The sequence below is a fragment of the Leptonotus elevatus genome, chromosome 16, assembly GCF_054856555.1.
Source record: "Leptonotus elevatus isolate MCC_2025b chromosome 16, RoL_Lele_1.0, whole genome shotgun sequence".
Taxonomy (NCBI): Eukaryota; Metazoa; Chordata; class Actinopteri; order Syngnathiformes; family Syngnathidae; genus Leptonotus; species Leptonotus elevatus.
Window position 1 is genome coordinate 4,858,247 of NC_141254.1, and position 17,181 is coordinate 4,875,427.

Genomic DNA, 17,181 nt, shown 5'->3' on the forward strand with positions numbered 1-17,181 from the left:
GTACCAAGATGTGCAACTTTTGAATCGTGTGAATTAAAAAGTGCCATTTCAGTCAATAACGTCAATATTTATTTATTACTTAATAGAAATTACGGTGCCATTTTTGATTGCTCCATTAGTGCTGTTTTTTGGAAGGATATCGAAAATGATTTTATGTGTGAATCAAAACACAAGATTATATTGGATGGTAAAAACATTACACTTTTTGAATCTAAGAACAAAATAATCCCACTTTGGTTAATGTATACATAAATGTAAATTTCTAAACTTGAAACCTTTATTCAAATTGTTTTTGATTGAAATTGACCATTTTAAGTCTCTTACATATATAACGAAAGAAATGCCAGTAGATAATTAATATCAATGCTGATTTTAAAAAAAAAGAGGGAAAAAAAACCTCTTGGAGCTACCTAAATGTTATTTTTTGTTTTTTCTCCCCATTTATAATTTTTACTTTTATTTTATTTTATGTGATTTATGTAAATTGGATTGACTGGTATTTGTATTCTTCTATGTTCAATAAATGTTTTGTTTTTTTACAAAATCAATTACGGTGCCAAGAAAGAGTGCTCAGAGCAAAATGAAAAGTGATTGCAGTGCTCAGATAAGACTTTATACCAATCGTTAAAATGGTCAATAGACCATTGCATTGGTTTTGGACTAGGAGACCGAGGATTTTTGTTTTGTATACTGTGGTGCATGTAAAGGAGTGGAGAGTACATTTTAAGCCATAAAGTAATAAAGAATGAGTATTTGTATCTGATGTGCCCCCCAAACCCCAAAAAAGATTCTTCACATACATTTCTTCGGAAAATATACAAAAGTTTAATTTAATAATTTAATATCGTTCGGCAAACAATGTCATACAGACCTTTGCTGTGTGTTGTTAGTAGTTGTATTGCACATGAATTACACTGCAAATTCACAAAGGCAACCCCAGAGCACAGTCATTTCCAAATGGCAATTATGAATGAGTACAATATAACAATCGCAAGCCCAAATATTGTGATTTCCGGCAAAGTCCATACAACTTGCCTTTATCAAATATTTTTGAATGACACCCTCAAACACAATAGAAATAAGGCTTTAAGCAAGACATTCCCATCCGTTTTTCAATTACCACCCACTGCATGCTTACAAAAGTGATCTTCTATGCCTTAAACTTGAAAACGAGTAGAATAATTTACATTATTCTCTCTCTCGACTGCAGTCGTGAAACCTCCAAAAGCACTTGAGAATATAAACCACTACTTTACTTTTCACTACAAAACACATCCATTCAAACCTGAATACCACTTGGTCAATAGATGAGAATCAATATCTCATATTAAAAAAAAAAACATTTTCTTGTGACAAAAATAGAATTAGTGAGAAAAAGTGCATTGTAAATATTCATTTAAGAGACAAGCACAGACAGACTTATTTTCCTCCATGTTGAATACAATTAATACTTTATGGCAGTCTAAAATCAGATGCAGAAATGTTTTGCATTTTCAGCAGAAATCTCATGGAGAAGTATAGGCTTTCCTTAAGAAGAAATACAATACTGTACATGTGTTTGTGAGGACAATGTAGGTCTTTGGCAACCCCGTTATTCTGTGGGTTTGTGTATCCTATTATTATAGTGTTACACTTAATATGCATTGGTTGTGCTTTTCTAGTATAATTTTACAGAGCTTTGTGGAAATTATATAAATGCATGTATTTTGAAGTCCTTACATTCCCCTTTGCACTTAAGCATTAAGAAAATGTAAATATGCACACAAAAGGCACTTGTGTTAAGGGATTCCTCAGTATGTCATGTTCAATGTTGGTCCAAGCCACAGTGCCATTCTCTCTAACCTGTCGACCCCTGAGGATAATCTCGGCCTATTTGCTTGGGAGACGCTAAGCAAATGTGCTCATGTGTGGAGATCAGACTCCAAAGATAATCCAAATCAGGCACCAAGGTTGGACTGGGATTGGGAGAGATCTGAAGAGGGAGTCAGAAGATAAACAGTTCTCAACGTTTACAGTTTCCCCTTCATTCTTTCACTCGATGTGCAGGATGTCGCTCTCCATCAAGCCAAAACGGGTCTTGTACTTGTCAAACAGGCACTGGAGGGACTTGACATACATTGCATGATAAAGATCCACCATGTCATCGGATGGATGCTCTACTTTTGGCACTGTAATTGGCTCCCCAACTGCAATAAAGTGAAAAACATTTAGCATTGCAGTAAACTGTTCATTCAATTAGCAACTTACATTTGAACAAAAAGGGCTATTGTGCACTTACCTATTGTCGTGATTGGTTTGCCATATGGCACGATGCCCCAGGAGTTGCCAAAGAAGAGGCCGCATCCATGGAAAAGACACGGAGCGAAGCCTACCCATTTCTGCAACTTCTTCTGGAGAGCTCTCCAGCAAGTGCCCTCCTCCAGGATCACCTGCTTGTAGGCATCATTCTCCCCAAAGGAATACACTGGAACCAAGTCAGACCTGAGGGCACGGAGAAAAAGGCAGTTTCAAATCATGCTCAAATAGCTGGGGTTTTATACATTTTACAACATTATCCCCCACTGCACAAATTAAAGAATCATTTTAGTTCATTTATATGTGATGAACATCTGTCCAGCCTACAGGAGGTACAAGAATGAGAAAATCCAGATGGAAGTTGTTGTTATGGCTGCCAGCAATAACCATGCTTCTGATGTAGTCCCACATGAAAAGTCGTGAACGTGCAGGTAGGCTTGTTTTCTTTGCCAAAAGATTAAGTCTAAGAACTTCGATTGAATTATAGGACAATTTATGTTATTGTGTTACTGTATTAGGCAATGATAGATGACTTGTATAAGAAATTAATGCAAGTTCAAAACCATTTCCCCATTAAACCCCTACATGCTTTGGAAACCCCCTCCTCAAGCCGCCCCCTTATTGTGGTGGAGGGGTGTGTGTGTGTCCCAATGAACCTAGGAACTAAGTTGTCTGGGGCTTTATGCTCCTGGCAAGGTCACCAATGGCAAACAGGTCCGAGGTGAGGGATCAGACAAAGCAGACTCAACACAGCTTGTGCTCTGGTACCAGTCCTCTCGAAAGGAGGACTCCATTCCACTCTGGAATTTGCCCACGGTGACAGGCGCAGAGCTTGGCGCCTTAACGGAGTTTTACCCCGGTGTGTTTTTGGATGTTTATGCACCAAACCGCAGTTTTTGTGTCCCCACACTTTTTTGGGGGAGGAAATCCCGCACTCCCCGATCAGAACAGAAGCAGTGTTCAGTTATTTAGATTGCTCTTATCGAATGCCTCGTTAAAACAGAAGGGTGTTCATACACGTATTTGACATTGGGACACCTTAGGCCGAAGTTTGATGATCAACTTGGTGATTGTGTTATCCAACATGCAGTCTTGGACAGTTAGATGAAGAGAGGGGCGAAGCTTTGTCAACTGATCACCCCCTGGTGGCGTGTTGGCTACAACGGTGGGAGAAGATGCCGGTCCGACCTGGCAGACGCAAATGTATTGTGAGGGTCTGCTGGTACCATCTAGAACGTCTAGAGTGCGCTGTCCGAAAGAGTTTCAACTCCACCTAAATCAGAACTTCACCCACATCCTTGGGGGGCATTGAGTCCGAGTGGATTATGTTCCATGCCTCTATTGTCGTGGCGGCCGACAGGAGCTGTGGCTCGAAGATGGTCAGTGTTTGTCGTGGCAGCAATCCCCGCACCTGTTGGTGAGCACCAGCGGTAAGGGATGCCATTATGGTGAAGGAGGAGTACTATCGGACCTCTTACACTTCTAGAACTGTGAAGGCAGCTGGTAGGTAACAGCTGGTCAAGTGGAACGCAGATTCCATGGTCTCCAAGGCAAATAAGCGGCCGTGGGAGGAGTTTGATGAGGCCATGGAAAATGACTTCCAGACGGCTACGAAGAAATTCTGTGCCACCATCCGGTGTCTTAGGAGGGGGGAAGCAGTGATCCATTAACACTGTGTACGATGGAGATGGTGTATTGCTGACATCTACTCAGGACAATGCAAGTCGGTGGGAAAAATAGTTCAAAGACGTCCTCAATTCCTCAGACACACCTTCCTTTAAGGAAGTAGATTCTGGGGACTCGGAGTTTGGGCTCTCCTATCTCTGGGGTTGAAGTCATCAAGGTGTTTTAAAAAGCTCCTTGATGGCAAAGCCCCGGCGGTGGATGAGACTCGCCCAGAGTTCCTAAAGGCTTTAGATGTTGTGGGGATGACATGTTTGACACATCTCTACAGCATTGCATGGACATCGGGGACAGTGCCTCTGGACTGGCAGACCGGGATGGTGGTCCACCTTTTCAAGAAATGGGACCGCAGTACTACAAAGGGATCACACCCCTCAGCCTCCCTGGTAAGGTCTATTCAATGATGCGTCGGGAAGGGGGAGGAGGATCCATCGTCAAATCTCAGATTCAGGAGGAGCAGTGTGGATTTTGTCCTGGGTGTGGAACAGAGAACCAGGGGTGCAGGGAGTTTGCCCAATCAGTGCGCGTGTGCTTTGTGGGCTTGGAGAAGGCGTTCAACCATGTCCCTTGGGGAGTTTTCGGGAGTATGGTGTACCTAACCCCCTGATATGGGCTGTTCAGTTCCTGTACGATCGATGTCAGATTTTGGTCCGCACTGCAGGCAGAAAGTTGTATTTGTTTCCAGCGAGAGTTTCAGTCCTTTCAGTTTGAGCATTTACCAAGCTCTTATGTTGTAATGTCTGCATAACTGCATTTGTTTTCTAACTAGCTGTAATCTGCTTTAAAGGGTGAAACCATTGATAATCCTCAGTGACATAATAAGGATTGTTTAGGTTCTCTGGGGGCCACTACCGATAAAATGTGTACTACTGCTGACTGTCAGTATGCATGTCCCCTATAAAAGGCCACAACATAATTTAGATAACATTCCCTGTACTTTGAACTAATTCCTGCAAATGACATTTGAATGTGAAAGCAGATTGGGAAACTCGTGCCCTTGTGTGAAGCCCAACTCACCCTTTCTGGAGTGCCATTCTCACAAAGCCTTTCCGGTTCTTGAGAATGACAGAGTTCATGCCTGGTGCACTGTGTAACGACTCCGCCGCGCCTCCTACAACAATGATCACTGCGTTCCCTGTACCACTGCATGACAGCAGGTAGTCAATTGAGTTCTTGTTCACAGGACAGATACCTGAAACATGCAAGGGTGAATTATTAGAACCTGTAGCAACCAAAACCAAATTTGTAGTATTCTGATGTGGTCTTATGAAGTGGAGTCAGAATCCCACTTATTTCGGGCTCATCGTTTGTGCGGTGAAAAAAGTGTGTTGCTGTTATCACACATCTAATCTAAGCACACCCCTAGGTATTAATGGCAAATACAATTTGAATTGGTAATACTAACAGTTTAAAATGTAATAATTTCATCCCTAGGTCTATATACTTTCACATGCATATGATTGGGGAACACTGACCTAACGTAAACTTAAAGTGAGTGTGTATTGACTAGATCTCATTCTGGACAACAGGCAAAGTAAAATTAAGTAAACAGAATTTCAGCTGTGCAAAAGGTCAAAGATCCCTTGTCTCATTGATAAAATTATCAGTATTATCACCTGTTCCAAGACAGCATATGAAGACTCTGCAGCTGGTCGCATCTACTCACCTCCAGACATCAGGTAGTCCCGCAGGACAGGCATTCGGAAGTTCCCTGCCAAAGTTGCCAGGGAGGGTTTGATGCCTGGAAATTTCTTAGAGAAGCCTGTGGCCTCTGTCCCAAAGTTGCAGAAAGCTCCAAAACAGAAGATACCATGGGGATGGTAGCCAAAGATATAGTTCCGGTTGGGCAGCAGGTTGTGGGTTTTAATTAGCTGGTGAACAAGAGAACAAGGACTAATGAGGCGGGTTTCCAGAAAGCAAAGCAGGAATATGTGACGAGAGCAATGGTGTGTGATTCCAAAAATATACTTTGTATAAATGTGTACAAGTGAGTTCATGCTTCTGTTTTATCAGTATATATCATGGTAACATGATGGTCGAAAGTTTTTTTGGGGGGGATAATATACGTTTAGTATTTTTTTTCAATGAGAGTGGCTTCCTTGGAGAGAAAAAAACTTGTTTTTCTGACACATTTTTTAGGGGGAGCTTTATTTTTGTGCATTTTTTAAAATTTATTTTCAGCTTTTCTGGATATTTTTTTTGGGGGGGGGGGGTTAATGACAGAAAAAATATTCAGTATAACAGAAAACAAATATTCAGAAAAACAGCTTGGGGAGCTTTATTTTTTGTGTGTATCTTTAACTTGTTTTTCTGACAACATTTTTGGGGGAGCTTTATTTTTTGTGTATTTTTTATTTTCGTTTTTTCTGAATATTTGTTTCCCTTTTTTTTCGGGGGGGGGGGGGGGGGGGGGTAATGACCAAAAAAAATTCAGTAAAACAGAAAAAAAATATTCAGAAAAGCAACTTTGTATTTATGAAGACAAAACATTCATCAACTTAATTTATTTTTAAATTGCAACATTCTAATGTATGGCTTTGAGGTTTTTTTCTGTTTTTCGGTTATTGTTTTTAATGACAGAAAAAAAAATAATCCGAAAAACAGCTTGGGCAGCTTTATTTTTTGTGTATTTTTTTTAATTTTCTCTTTTTCTAAATATTTTTTCCCAGTTTTTTTAATGACAGAAAAAAATAAAATAAAAAAATACACAAAAATAAAGCTCCCCCCAAAAATGTATCAGAAAAACAAGTTGTTTTTTTAATGACAGAAGAAAAAAAAAAACAGTAAAACAGAAAAAAATACTCAGAAAAGCAGGGAAAAAAATAGTCACAGCAATACATTAGAATGTTGCAATTAAAAAAAAAAATGAAGTTGATGAATGTTTTGTCTTCATAAATACAGTAAACCACTTAGGGCATGTGTCCAAACTACGGCCCGGGGGCCATTTGTGGCCCACCATCCTTTTTCAGTGGCCCGCGACTTATACTAAAAATGGCATTTGACACAGTTAAATTTAAAATGTTTTAAAATTATTAAATTGGAGATGGTCAACGAAAGAAGGGAGGATGTCGGAAAAAAATAGGTTCCACTATTACAAATAAATTGGTTTATATACTGCAGCATTTTTCTAGATATGCAAAATCACAAATAAATTATTTGTACAATTTTTTTAGGACTCAACACAATTTCTCTTCATAATATATGTGGCCCTTGCATCCTTCTGATTTTTTGGATGTGGCCCTCAAATGAAAAAGTTTGGACACCCCTGAATTGGGGTGTCACAAAAAATGCACATCATTATATTGTATTTAATTCAAATGTAGAGACGATTTAGACCCAGCATGTGCATTAAGAACTAAGAAACTAGGACATCCTTATCAATGGATCTTGCTTTAATTGCTGTCATAAAATAATGACCCAGGATATACTGTATAGTGTGACCCTGTTCAGCCACGAACAAGACAACTTCATAGATATTGACATTTTCCATGATATGATGGTCAAACCAAACAAGACAGTGTGCCCTGATCTGTACAACAGACTTAAGAGCCTACTCAATGTGTACACAATACCATGCGAGGAGCTGATCAAACATTAGTTGCATAAGCACATTAGCAAATGAGATCACATTCATGATCCCCCAGTACCACAAGACTCCACCTGGATGTCATGGGGATAACAATGAACCCAAAGGAACACAATTCTTTGGGTTCTTCATATACCAGCGCTTCTCAACATTTTTCTGTTAAGCCTCCCAGGAAGAACACAGTATTTTGTACCATGGCGTATTAGGGCCACGTATAAATATATTTTTTTAGAGGGCGGGGTCAATATTTCAATAATTTTTTTTATAAAGTGGCAGATTTGTGGGACAAGAAACCCAGAAACTTACGAGAATAACGCATAGCATAGCTATATATAGACTAATGTGAGGATTCGTTGGTGATTAGTAGGACACTGTTTTTAAAACGAAAAGGCAGGGTGGAGATGGATTCATTCTCAAACTTTACTCGTCATAAACGGCAGCTAGAGCGACAACACTTCCTGATCCCCCATCAGCTGACTAAACACTAACCAATCAGATGCTAGCATACTTTAGATAAATGCAAGTGAATGTCAGAGAGCAGCAGATTTGACACATCAACTTAGCTCATTTGTATTAAAAAAAATACCAAAATGTAAGAATGTGTAAACAACAATTCTGGAAACATAAATGTACAAGTACATTTTTTAAATTAACTTAAATACTTAATCCTGAGGGTGTGGACCTTCGCAAAGTGAGGCGTCTTTGTCGCTGGCCATTATCCAACGCTTCAAAGAGTGAATGCTTAAAGCAGCACTAAGGAACTTTCGGTCTATGTTGATTATGGCGGTGCCGTATGGACAAAAACGGTAATGTTGTGCCTAAAGGAAGATCACATTTCCCATGAGGACAAGCACAATGCATCGGTTTTTTTTTAGCTCAAATTGACTTCAGTCTTTGTAATGAATGTGGAAAGGGGGAAGTGACGTATGCCATAAAGCTGTCAGCACATTTGTAGTTTTTTGTGTGTGGCAGTGTTCCTACCATCCTCCTCAAAGTTGTTTAGTGCCAGTAAAAATGATACAGACCTCACTCAGGCCATGGCAAAGGTACCATTCAACTAGTTTTAAGTCGATGTTTCATCAGAAGAGTTATGAAAATATTTTATTAAGGTTGAAAAGTTCCTTATTGCTACTTTAACATGGTATGGTTAAAGCCATTACTATCTCCTTATTTGAAAATTCGACCGAAAAGTATTGGCACAAACATCCGAGTAGTTCGCTACGTGTATTTCTCGTAAGTTTTTGAATTTTTTTTCTCGCAAATCTGCCACTTTATAAACTCACAAAATTTGCTACTTTATAAATTCGCAAATTTGCGAGTTTATTAAGTGGCAAATTTGCGAATTTATAAAGTAGCTAGTTTTTATCTCTGAATATTGCCCCAGCCCTTATACGTGGCCCTAATACGCGTCGTAATTTTGTGCCCTAAAGTTTCAGTTAGTTTTCAACAGAAACGATTTGAAGAGCATCAATTTACCTTAAAAAAATAAAAGAAAAAAAATTAATGAGAGCATCACTACCACCTACTGTAGTGGATGTGTAATTCCACTTTACGGTATTCTAGTACAGAAAAATAAAATTTGTTTTTTGGGGTCACAAAAAGTACTGCTATAGACAGCGACATTAACAGACATGCAAATTGTGTTGAGATCATAATTGCTTTTTCTAAGTGTCAAACGCCTGACTTCCTTTCAATGGTACTTTGAACTTTGTTCAATTAGCGTCCAGCTCATGTAAACAACAGTCAGTTGTTCACAATTGATAGGGGGGGCACGTACACAAAGTAATTTATAACAGTTGTAAGATTAACTTTTAAAGGCAGACCTCAGCAAAGATTACTAGACGTATGATTTGTTCTTTTTGCAACACTGACATTTCTTAAGATGGTAACAACAACACAACATTGCTATAGCAAGGTCCACATGGCGCGCACACACAAAGGACAGATCAATGTGATGGACAAAGTTCGACCAAACAGCATCACTTCAAGTCCATCCCCTTGGTTTCGTCAACACACTGCAAATACTACTTTGTGCACAATACATAGAACTCAACTGTCGAGATACCAAGTCATTGGTTATTAGTATCGACTTTGACTTCCTTAGTAACACACAAAGTCCTATTGTAAGATAAAACACTCACACTTTGGCCTGGAATGTACTATAATTAAATGTTTGCAACTGAGTATAATGTTTAAAAAAAAAAAATCACCCTTAGCCTATCAGGCAGGACAACGTTACGTCAATGTCTTAACAGACAGCTTGATAGGTGAACCTAAACACTGATAAGCTTATCTATTAAGTCATACCTGAGCATAACCAGAAATACACAACAACTTGCTCAGCAGTCAGTGTTGTTTTCTTAGTTCAAAATGATGCTTGGCTAGCCCACGAACTTCAGTGATTGATCAAGAGTGAGGTCGTCTCACTCAACGAGCAACAACAAACTGTTATTCTTACCTACCCTTATTGGAAAATAGTCTCGAAAGTAAGTCCACACTGTCCAACTTCTGACCCATGAAGATCTCCTGCCACCTGGTCATGGAACAGTATTACAATTATTCAAAAATGAATAAATTAATAAATAAACAAACTATAGACTGTTTATCATTTAATTCACTATATTTGTTATAATTCCTCTTGGAGAAATTCAAATGGGCATCTGGACCTTTGGACATGCAGCCTGAAAATCGGTGCATTGTTTTGTTACAGTAAAGCTCCATTTTCACCTTTCACATTTTAACAATTGGGGAGCGGTGTGGTTCAGTGATAGAGTGGTCGGCTTGCAATCCCTGAGGTTGTGAGTTCGATCCCAGGTCATTGTGACCATGTCGAAGTATCCTTGAGCAGGATACTGAAACCCCAGTTGCTCCTGAAGCTGTTTCATAAGTAGTAAGTGAATGAGTAGTCAAAATGTAAAGTGCTTTGAGGGCCTTGTAAGGTGGAAAAGCACTGTATAAACAAAGCACACCAAAAAATAATAATAATACAGATTTGTAAAATATACTGTATTTCTTCTGTTGTATATCGGTCAATTGTTGCCGTGGTATTAAGCATACGAAATGTAGGGTTCTTTGATTATTTGACAGCTACATCTCCCAACGCTAACCGCTATCTAGCCCTAAAGCTAATGTTAGGCAAAGTCAATGCCGGTTTAGTAAGCCAAGCTGTCGACTATTCTTGGTAATTAAATGAAACAGCCTCAATTTTACTTCTACTTTCCTTTGCACATAGTTAGGCGGTGAGAAATATTTGATTTGTGTCACAAATGTAGTTGTTTAGGATGGCCACTTTGTCATGGTGCTGTGTCTTTCCCACAGCATTCAAAGTTTGTTTATGCTCTCAACTTTTTAGCCTTCATCTTAGGACATCTAAGGAGCTTGGATACAGTAGCTGATACTAAATGAATATGGTTATTCAGAAAAAAAATTAACAAATGAAAACAAAAATGATTTTTATTTTTATTTTACTGATTCCGATGCAGTTATCAAAAACTACCAACGCTTCTCCTCTTGGCTGACTTATACTGTAACTAACTTACCGATTTGTTCCAAGTTTTTTATGTGCTCATTGCTTACTGTGTAGCTGTTGCATTATTTTCTTATTTTATTTTACTTGCTAATTTGCTGTTCATAGAAGGTTAGTCTGCACAGTAATGCGATAAAAGCCAGACTTTCAGTAAACGTGTAGTTACCCAAGCACTTATTCTGGTGTTGCTTCTATACATGTCACGTTAGCTTAATGGTTAGCATGGGTACTCATTCTCCTGTTTTTGCTTCTTGCGCTGTGTCTTGGTCACTTAGCTATTCCTCCTTTATTGATAGTAATACTTGTCGGAAGTTTGCCGCGTTAGCTAGCGAGCCGCAGCTCATAGCTGGTTGGACGCAAATTAGCTTCGCACCGAGCATTCCCCTGTTAGCTACATATTTAATGAGTCTCACCATGGTTTCACGACTTGGAAATGATGCGACTCATCCACTGATGCCTTCAATATCCAAATCACAATTCAAAGCTCCCAATTGATCCTGTAGGGGATTTTGTCTGACATTTGTCTGCAAAATGTCGACTGGCAAATTTGACCACGTTTACTGTTTGACTGGCTCGAGATTGTGTACATGTTGACATGCAGATATTTTTCAGTAGGAACTAGACCATGTTTTTTGTTGCATTTTTAATCTAGGATTCAATAATTCAATGTTTAGTTTTGTCAGGAGGACAAACAGAAGAATAGGAATGCAGTTTTCTCTACTTTATATAATATCTCATAGCTAGCTCATTAGTGTGATAGCACAAGTTGACTAAGACTTTTCCATTAGTTGATCAATTACATTTAGTTAAATGTGTTACTACTCTGTATGTTTTTTTTTTTTATCGTTCATTAAGACATACATTGATAGGGTCACGTTGTGTCATTCCTAAATCTTTACATTCATTCACATGCGAAAAGACACTCAAGCATTGATTATCAAACAGAGCAGCATCTTTGTACTTGCATCGCCCAATCAATTTTACACTTCAAAAACCACACCGCTCACTGGTGATATAATGATGCAATTTTGCCCCTTTCGTTGAAATTACAACCACTTTTGGTTTAAGACCACATCATCATCATCAGATCAGTAGCCTCACATCACATGTGTTATTATAACACTGAAAATACCTTGTTTTGGGGTGTTCCAGTCAACAATGAGCCAGGAGGTGTAAAGGGCAGCGATAAGCCAACAATCAGTGCAGAACATGTAGATTAGCAGCACAGTGCAGACTGCCCCTGAAAGAGGAGGGGGGGTTGCACGTGAAAAACCAAGAATGGGAACTCAAAAGTATACAATTATAAGAGGACAACATCCCCACAAGGCCCTAGCATTAGTATGCACATACAGTACAATACTGCAACTTAGTGATCTGGCCTACTTGGGACTAATGAGACTGCATGCTAATTCTTTAAATTTCTGTTGGTTTTCTTACAAATACCAAAACACACATACCCAAGGCTAGGAAGGTGATGACCCACTGCAGCACGGATATGGCCTGGAGATGTTTTTCCATCTTGGATCCACATGGCCAGAAAGCCAAGGGCAGGTCCTGCAGGGAGGATAGAATGCTGGAGCCGGTGCCTGGACGGAAATCACCAAAAAAGAAAATGACTGTAGAATCCTGAAGAGAGTCACAAAATAATCTATTAAAATCTTGGTGGTCATGTCACGTTCTAAATGAGTGGTCTAAGGAATCAGATGCAAGTAAACATGAATTCCATTAATCCTTTGCAGTCAAATTACAGTGAAGCCACAAAGTAACATGTGAGAAGACTACATGCAAACTACTCATAGTAAGATCAATAGTTAGAGTCAGGTCTGAGTGAGATTCAATAAGAACCTCCCTCCTGGAAGACTTAACTAATCCCATCAGTCCACACTGAAAATAACTCGGCACCAGGGTAATATACCTGCTAACTAGATCCCATGACTACTTAGTAAGGCCCGACCGATAAGTATTTTTTTAGGCCGATGTACATTTTTGACAGAAATAAATAATGGATTATGCAGACTATTAATTTAAAAGATAAATAATGCATAAAATAAATCCCAGCCCCCCAAATAACATTTTAGTAGGCAGCAATTATATGCACATTTTCGTTGTAAGTGGGCCTCCTTCATTTTATAATTTTGGCAATGTTGGCCATAATCAGCTGATTTAATCAGCCGGACTGCTTTAACGATACATTTTGCTGGTAGTTTATCTCTAATGAACTTGCTGATCTCGATCAAACTGGTTAGCGGACAGAAAAGTACACAAACATGGCATGTCCTCGTTTCACATATAGTGACACAGTCCGCACGTGTAGACTGAACAAATTTAAATGAGGCAAAGTACATGCGGCAAAAGATACAAGTTTGCATTGCTGCCCTTTAATCTTCTCTTCTCATGAAATCAACTTCCATATTTACTTGGAACAAATATTGTCATGTTTATACAAAGTAGATTTAATCGTGGTGCTGCTGTAAATTTGTATTAAGGATTACTCATGTCCCCCAAAACATTAATATTTTTTATATTCTTCGTTTTCACAGGCAAAAAATATCACAATATAAAACGAATCTTCATTGTATTAATAATTCTAAGCATGTACGATTTTTACAGTTGTTTACTTGAGTCAATTACATTTAAAGGGGTTTTAAGCATGTTGTGTCCAGGAATGGCAACTAATTAGTTTCACCGTGCAGTTCAGGGGCTCCTGCTAAAGCTTCCATGCACCGTGCTTACCTCTGAGCACGCCCGAGTATGCGGCAAGGATGGTCTTCATGCTTCTTGGTCGTCAACTGTCTGGGAAAAGAAAATCAGATGTTCTGTTTCTACGTGCTACGATGCTAAAAGGTCCAAGCTCACAGCTCCCCCGTCATGACTGATTTCAACTGCAAGGAGTTGAGACGGCCGGGCGGCATTTAATCACCGCGGGGAGGAGTCAAGCGCGCACCCGCCCGCGTACTTTCCGCCAACACGCACACCCACACACACACACGCACACGCACACACACGTGGAGCTGCAACTTGGCTTCACTTAATTCACTTCTTTCATGGAGTTACGTCATGTGGAGCCACCAGAGGCCCTAAACTAAATTCAGAAGTGTCAAATCCAGGCCGAGAAAGTAAAAACCCTGCCACAGTTTGGCTTTAGCTTCAAGTGCTAGTTAACGAGCTCCCATGGTGGTCGTTTACCTGTTCGCTAGCTAGTTAGCTAGCACCCATGGTGCTCGTTTACCTGCTAGGGAGCTAGCTAGCGCAAGGGGCTAAAGCTTAACTGTGGCAGGGTTTTTACTTTATGGACTTGGATTTGCCACCTCTGACAAAATTTGATTTATTTACTAATTACTGTCAATTCATATTCATCATTCCCCTTGAAAGATTATAATGAATAAAATAATGTTTTTAATTATAAATACATAAGTGTTACAACAGGAGCGAACTGGGTTGGTTTGCACAACATTTCAAGTTATAAAGAACTACGTAAAATAATCTAGGCAAATAATGAGGCCTTACTTTTAAAATTTGTTTTTCCTCTATTCTATTTTTTTTTTTTATCAAGTATAACTCAGGCAAAAAATACTTTTCCAATCCTGCTGACTAATAATTGCTCCTGTGAAAATACTATTGACTCCTCCAGTGTCACTTTCACCATCTAAAGTCTTATTTCAGGAGAGAAACGTGCTGTTTTGTTTAAGGATGGTCGATACCGCAAGTACTTAAATACATAAAAAATGTCCCCCCCAAAAAACAATGACAGATTATTTTAAAGAAAGACCTACTGTATATACCCATATAAAGTATAGCATTTTCCTAAAATTTGTATGAAATGAATGTAAATTTTTTATTCTCGAAATTTGTAGTTCCTGATTATAAAACATACACAAGAGGGCGGCTGATACTCATGTACTGATACTTTCAAATAAATCCCAATACCATTTTATTTCAAGGTACCGGTACTCGTGCAGGCTGCCGATATCAGTATTGGCTGCCCTCTTGTGGCCATTTTATTATCGGGAACTAAAAGCATACATGTCTGACAAACCATTAAAGGTGAATTCAAGGATTTTTTCAAAAAGTAGAAGCCAAACAAAAGTTTAAAAAACTGCACATGCGAAAGACCATCCTACCAGCTCTCCTGCTCCTCCGGGGGAAACGCCTCTCAAATGTCGCTAACGTGCGAGCTCATCTTCATCTTCATCTTCATCAGTGTCTTTAATCTCTGCACCCGGCCTCACTTTAAAGGCGAGTGTCCTCTTGTGGCTTTCAGCTATTTTCACAGTACGCGGTGAGCAGCTAGCTATAGGAACGAGCACACAACGTCGTTACGGCAGACTGATTGACAGGATCGAGAAACAATCGTTAAGATGATCCACCCGGAAGGCGCAGCAACAAAAAAATCCTTGAATCCACCTTTAAGATGCTCCCACCCAGCAAAAATTGCTTGAAATGACGTTGAAAAGACTTCATTGGCGTCCGTCCAAAAGACGTCTGAATTTGGTTGAAAAGTGAAAGGTGAAAAAAAACGTCATTTTCAAGACGTTGAAAAGACATCATTAAAAAGATGTCCTTTTACAGTCTAAATTTGGTTGAAAAGTGAACCAAAAAATCTAAATTTGGTTGCCAGGACATCCCTAAATTATTCATTAATCGTAATTATTACAATCTAATAAAATATTTAATCCAATAAAATATTTAATCACAAAGTCATGGCTGGATTTTCAATCAAGAATAAGACCTTTTTTTTTTTTTTTTTTAGTACCGATACATTTATTGTCAACATTGCTATAAATAACAACTAAATCGTCGTAGCCTCTGCACCCCCAGACCTTGAAGCGGCATGTTTCAGATGGTCAGCCATGGCATTATATATTTCTTGTCCTGTGGCCTTCCATCCAACTTTTTAAACACAAAGAATCAAAACAAACAAAAAAAAGCATTTATTCCTGAAAGCTGATTTTTTTGTAGATTGGCACACTTATGAAGGGCATAAAAACAAAAGTCAATGAAACCAGTAAGCTATGGCTATTAAATAACCACAAATCGATAGTGTCGTTATTGGGTTCACAAGGTTGACACTAAATAATTAACTAATTAATAGCCTAGCTACTAATTTAAGCGCGGTGTTTGAACACAATCACACAAACAATGAGCCATAACATGTGGTGCTAGTTATCCAAGCACTGTAGCATCATGTTCAGTTGAATTACACTGCCTACAGACGCGTTTAGCTTGACGCACGCCCTACGTTGAAGAATACATTCTTAACGCAGTAGTCAACATTGCAAGACCCCAAACATAATACTTACATCTTTCTCCTGTTCTTTTCTTTCTCATTTCTTCTTTCGCCTGTGTCCAATCCAATCCACTAACGTCCGCCGAAACGACAGGTGCCGAACGCAACATGTCATGGTCGGCGTCAAAGAGGCTATTTGGAAAATTGTATGAGCTCTCCAGCCTACCAGCAATCCTGCACCCATTACTACGTGATCCCAGCAATTAATTCCATTTCCCATTATCCCTCTTCTTTAAATCAGATAAATCTTCAACTATTTTAGTAAAGTAAATTTGGACCTCATTGGACAAGCAACTTAATTTTGGGGCTGAATTTTGACCACATTCGATAGGCCAAAGACAACTCAATTTTAAACGACAATTTTTGGGCTAAATATGGGCTATATTGGACGGGTTATAACACGACACAGTTTTCAACATCTATTTTTGGTCTATATCAAGTCTAAGACGGGCGGACCCGATTTATAGTGAGTATATGTGTAGAATTAGATAAATCATCATAGAAAATTGCAATTAATTTCATGACATTTTAAGGAAACATGCTATATTGGGATGTATAAGTCATTGTTCTTTGGAAAATGGTATGTGTCGAAATTACTAGTGGTATCAGTGCTTGGTATCTGTATCAATGACTACTTAAGAGTTGAGTACTCATACTGGTATAACACGTCAGAACATAATGTCGTCAGAGAGAAATGTTTGGATGGCCCATACGTCGCCATATGTGTGACGCATCAGTGTGGTGAGTGCACGTGCGTGAAAGCTACTTACGCGATTCTTTCGAGCGGACGCCTGGAAGAGTAAA

General features: G+C 39.0%; 1 protein-coding gene across 2 annotated transcripts; it reads right to left on the minus strand.

Moving 5' to 3' along the window:
• Nucleotides 1-807: 807 nt before the first annotated feature.
• On the minus strand, nucleotides 808-15,297 carry dgat2 (diacylglycerol O-acyltransferase 2). 2 transcript variants are annotated; one of them, XM_086057556.1, is made up of 9 exons: nucleotides 15,212-15,297; nucleotides 13,824-13,883; nucleotides 12,548-12,676; nucleotides 12,223-12,330; nucleotides 10,027-10,097; nucleotides 5,645-5,849; nucleotides 4,996-5,170; nucleotides 2,279-2,481; nucleotides 808-2,186 (listed from the first exon to the last, which is right to left on the minus strand). In XM_086057556.1, exons 2-9 carry the CDS (start codon nucleotides 13,861-13,863, stop codon nucleotides 2,032-2,034), a joined length of 1,086 nt encoding a protein of 361 aa, XP_085913682.1. In that variant the 5' UTR covers nucleotides 13,864-13,883; nucleotides 15,212-15,297; the 3' UTR covers nucleotides 808-2,031. The 2 variants fall into 2 exon arrangements, with proteins under 2 accessions (XP_085913682.1, XP_085913683.1); XM_086057557.1 differs by lacking the exon at nucleotides 15,212-15,297 and having other exon boundaries at nucleotides 12,548-12,716; nucleotides 13,824-13,982.
• Nucleotides 15,298-17,181: the final 1,884 nt, after the last annotated feature.

Bases quoted from the DNA above. Each gene is read 5' to 3' on its own strand.
- dgat2 (XM_086057556.1), bottom strand. From the start codon at position 13,863: ATGAAGACCATCCTTGCCGCATACTCGGGCGTGCTCAGAG. The intron at 12,331-12,547 runs GTATGTGTGTTT...CTCCTCTTTCAG, and splicing joins CATCACCTTCCTAGCCTTGG to GGGCAGTCTGCACTGTGCTG. The intron at 10,098-12,222 runs GTATTTTCAGTG...TTCCATGACCAG, and splicing joins CTGGAACACCCCAAAACAAG to GTGGCAGGAGATCTTCATGG.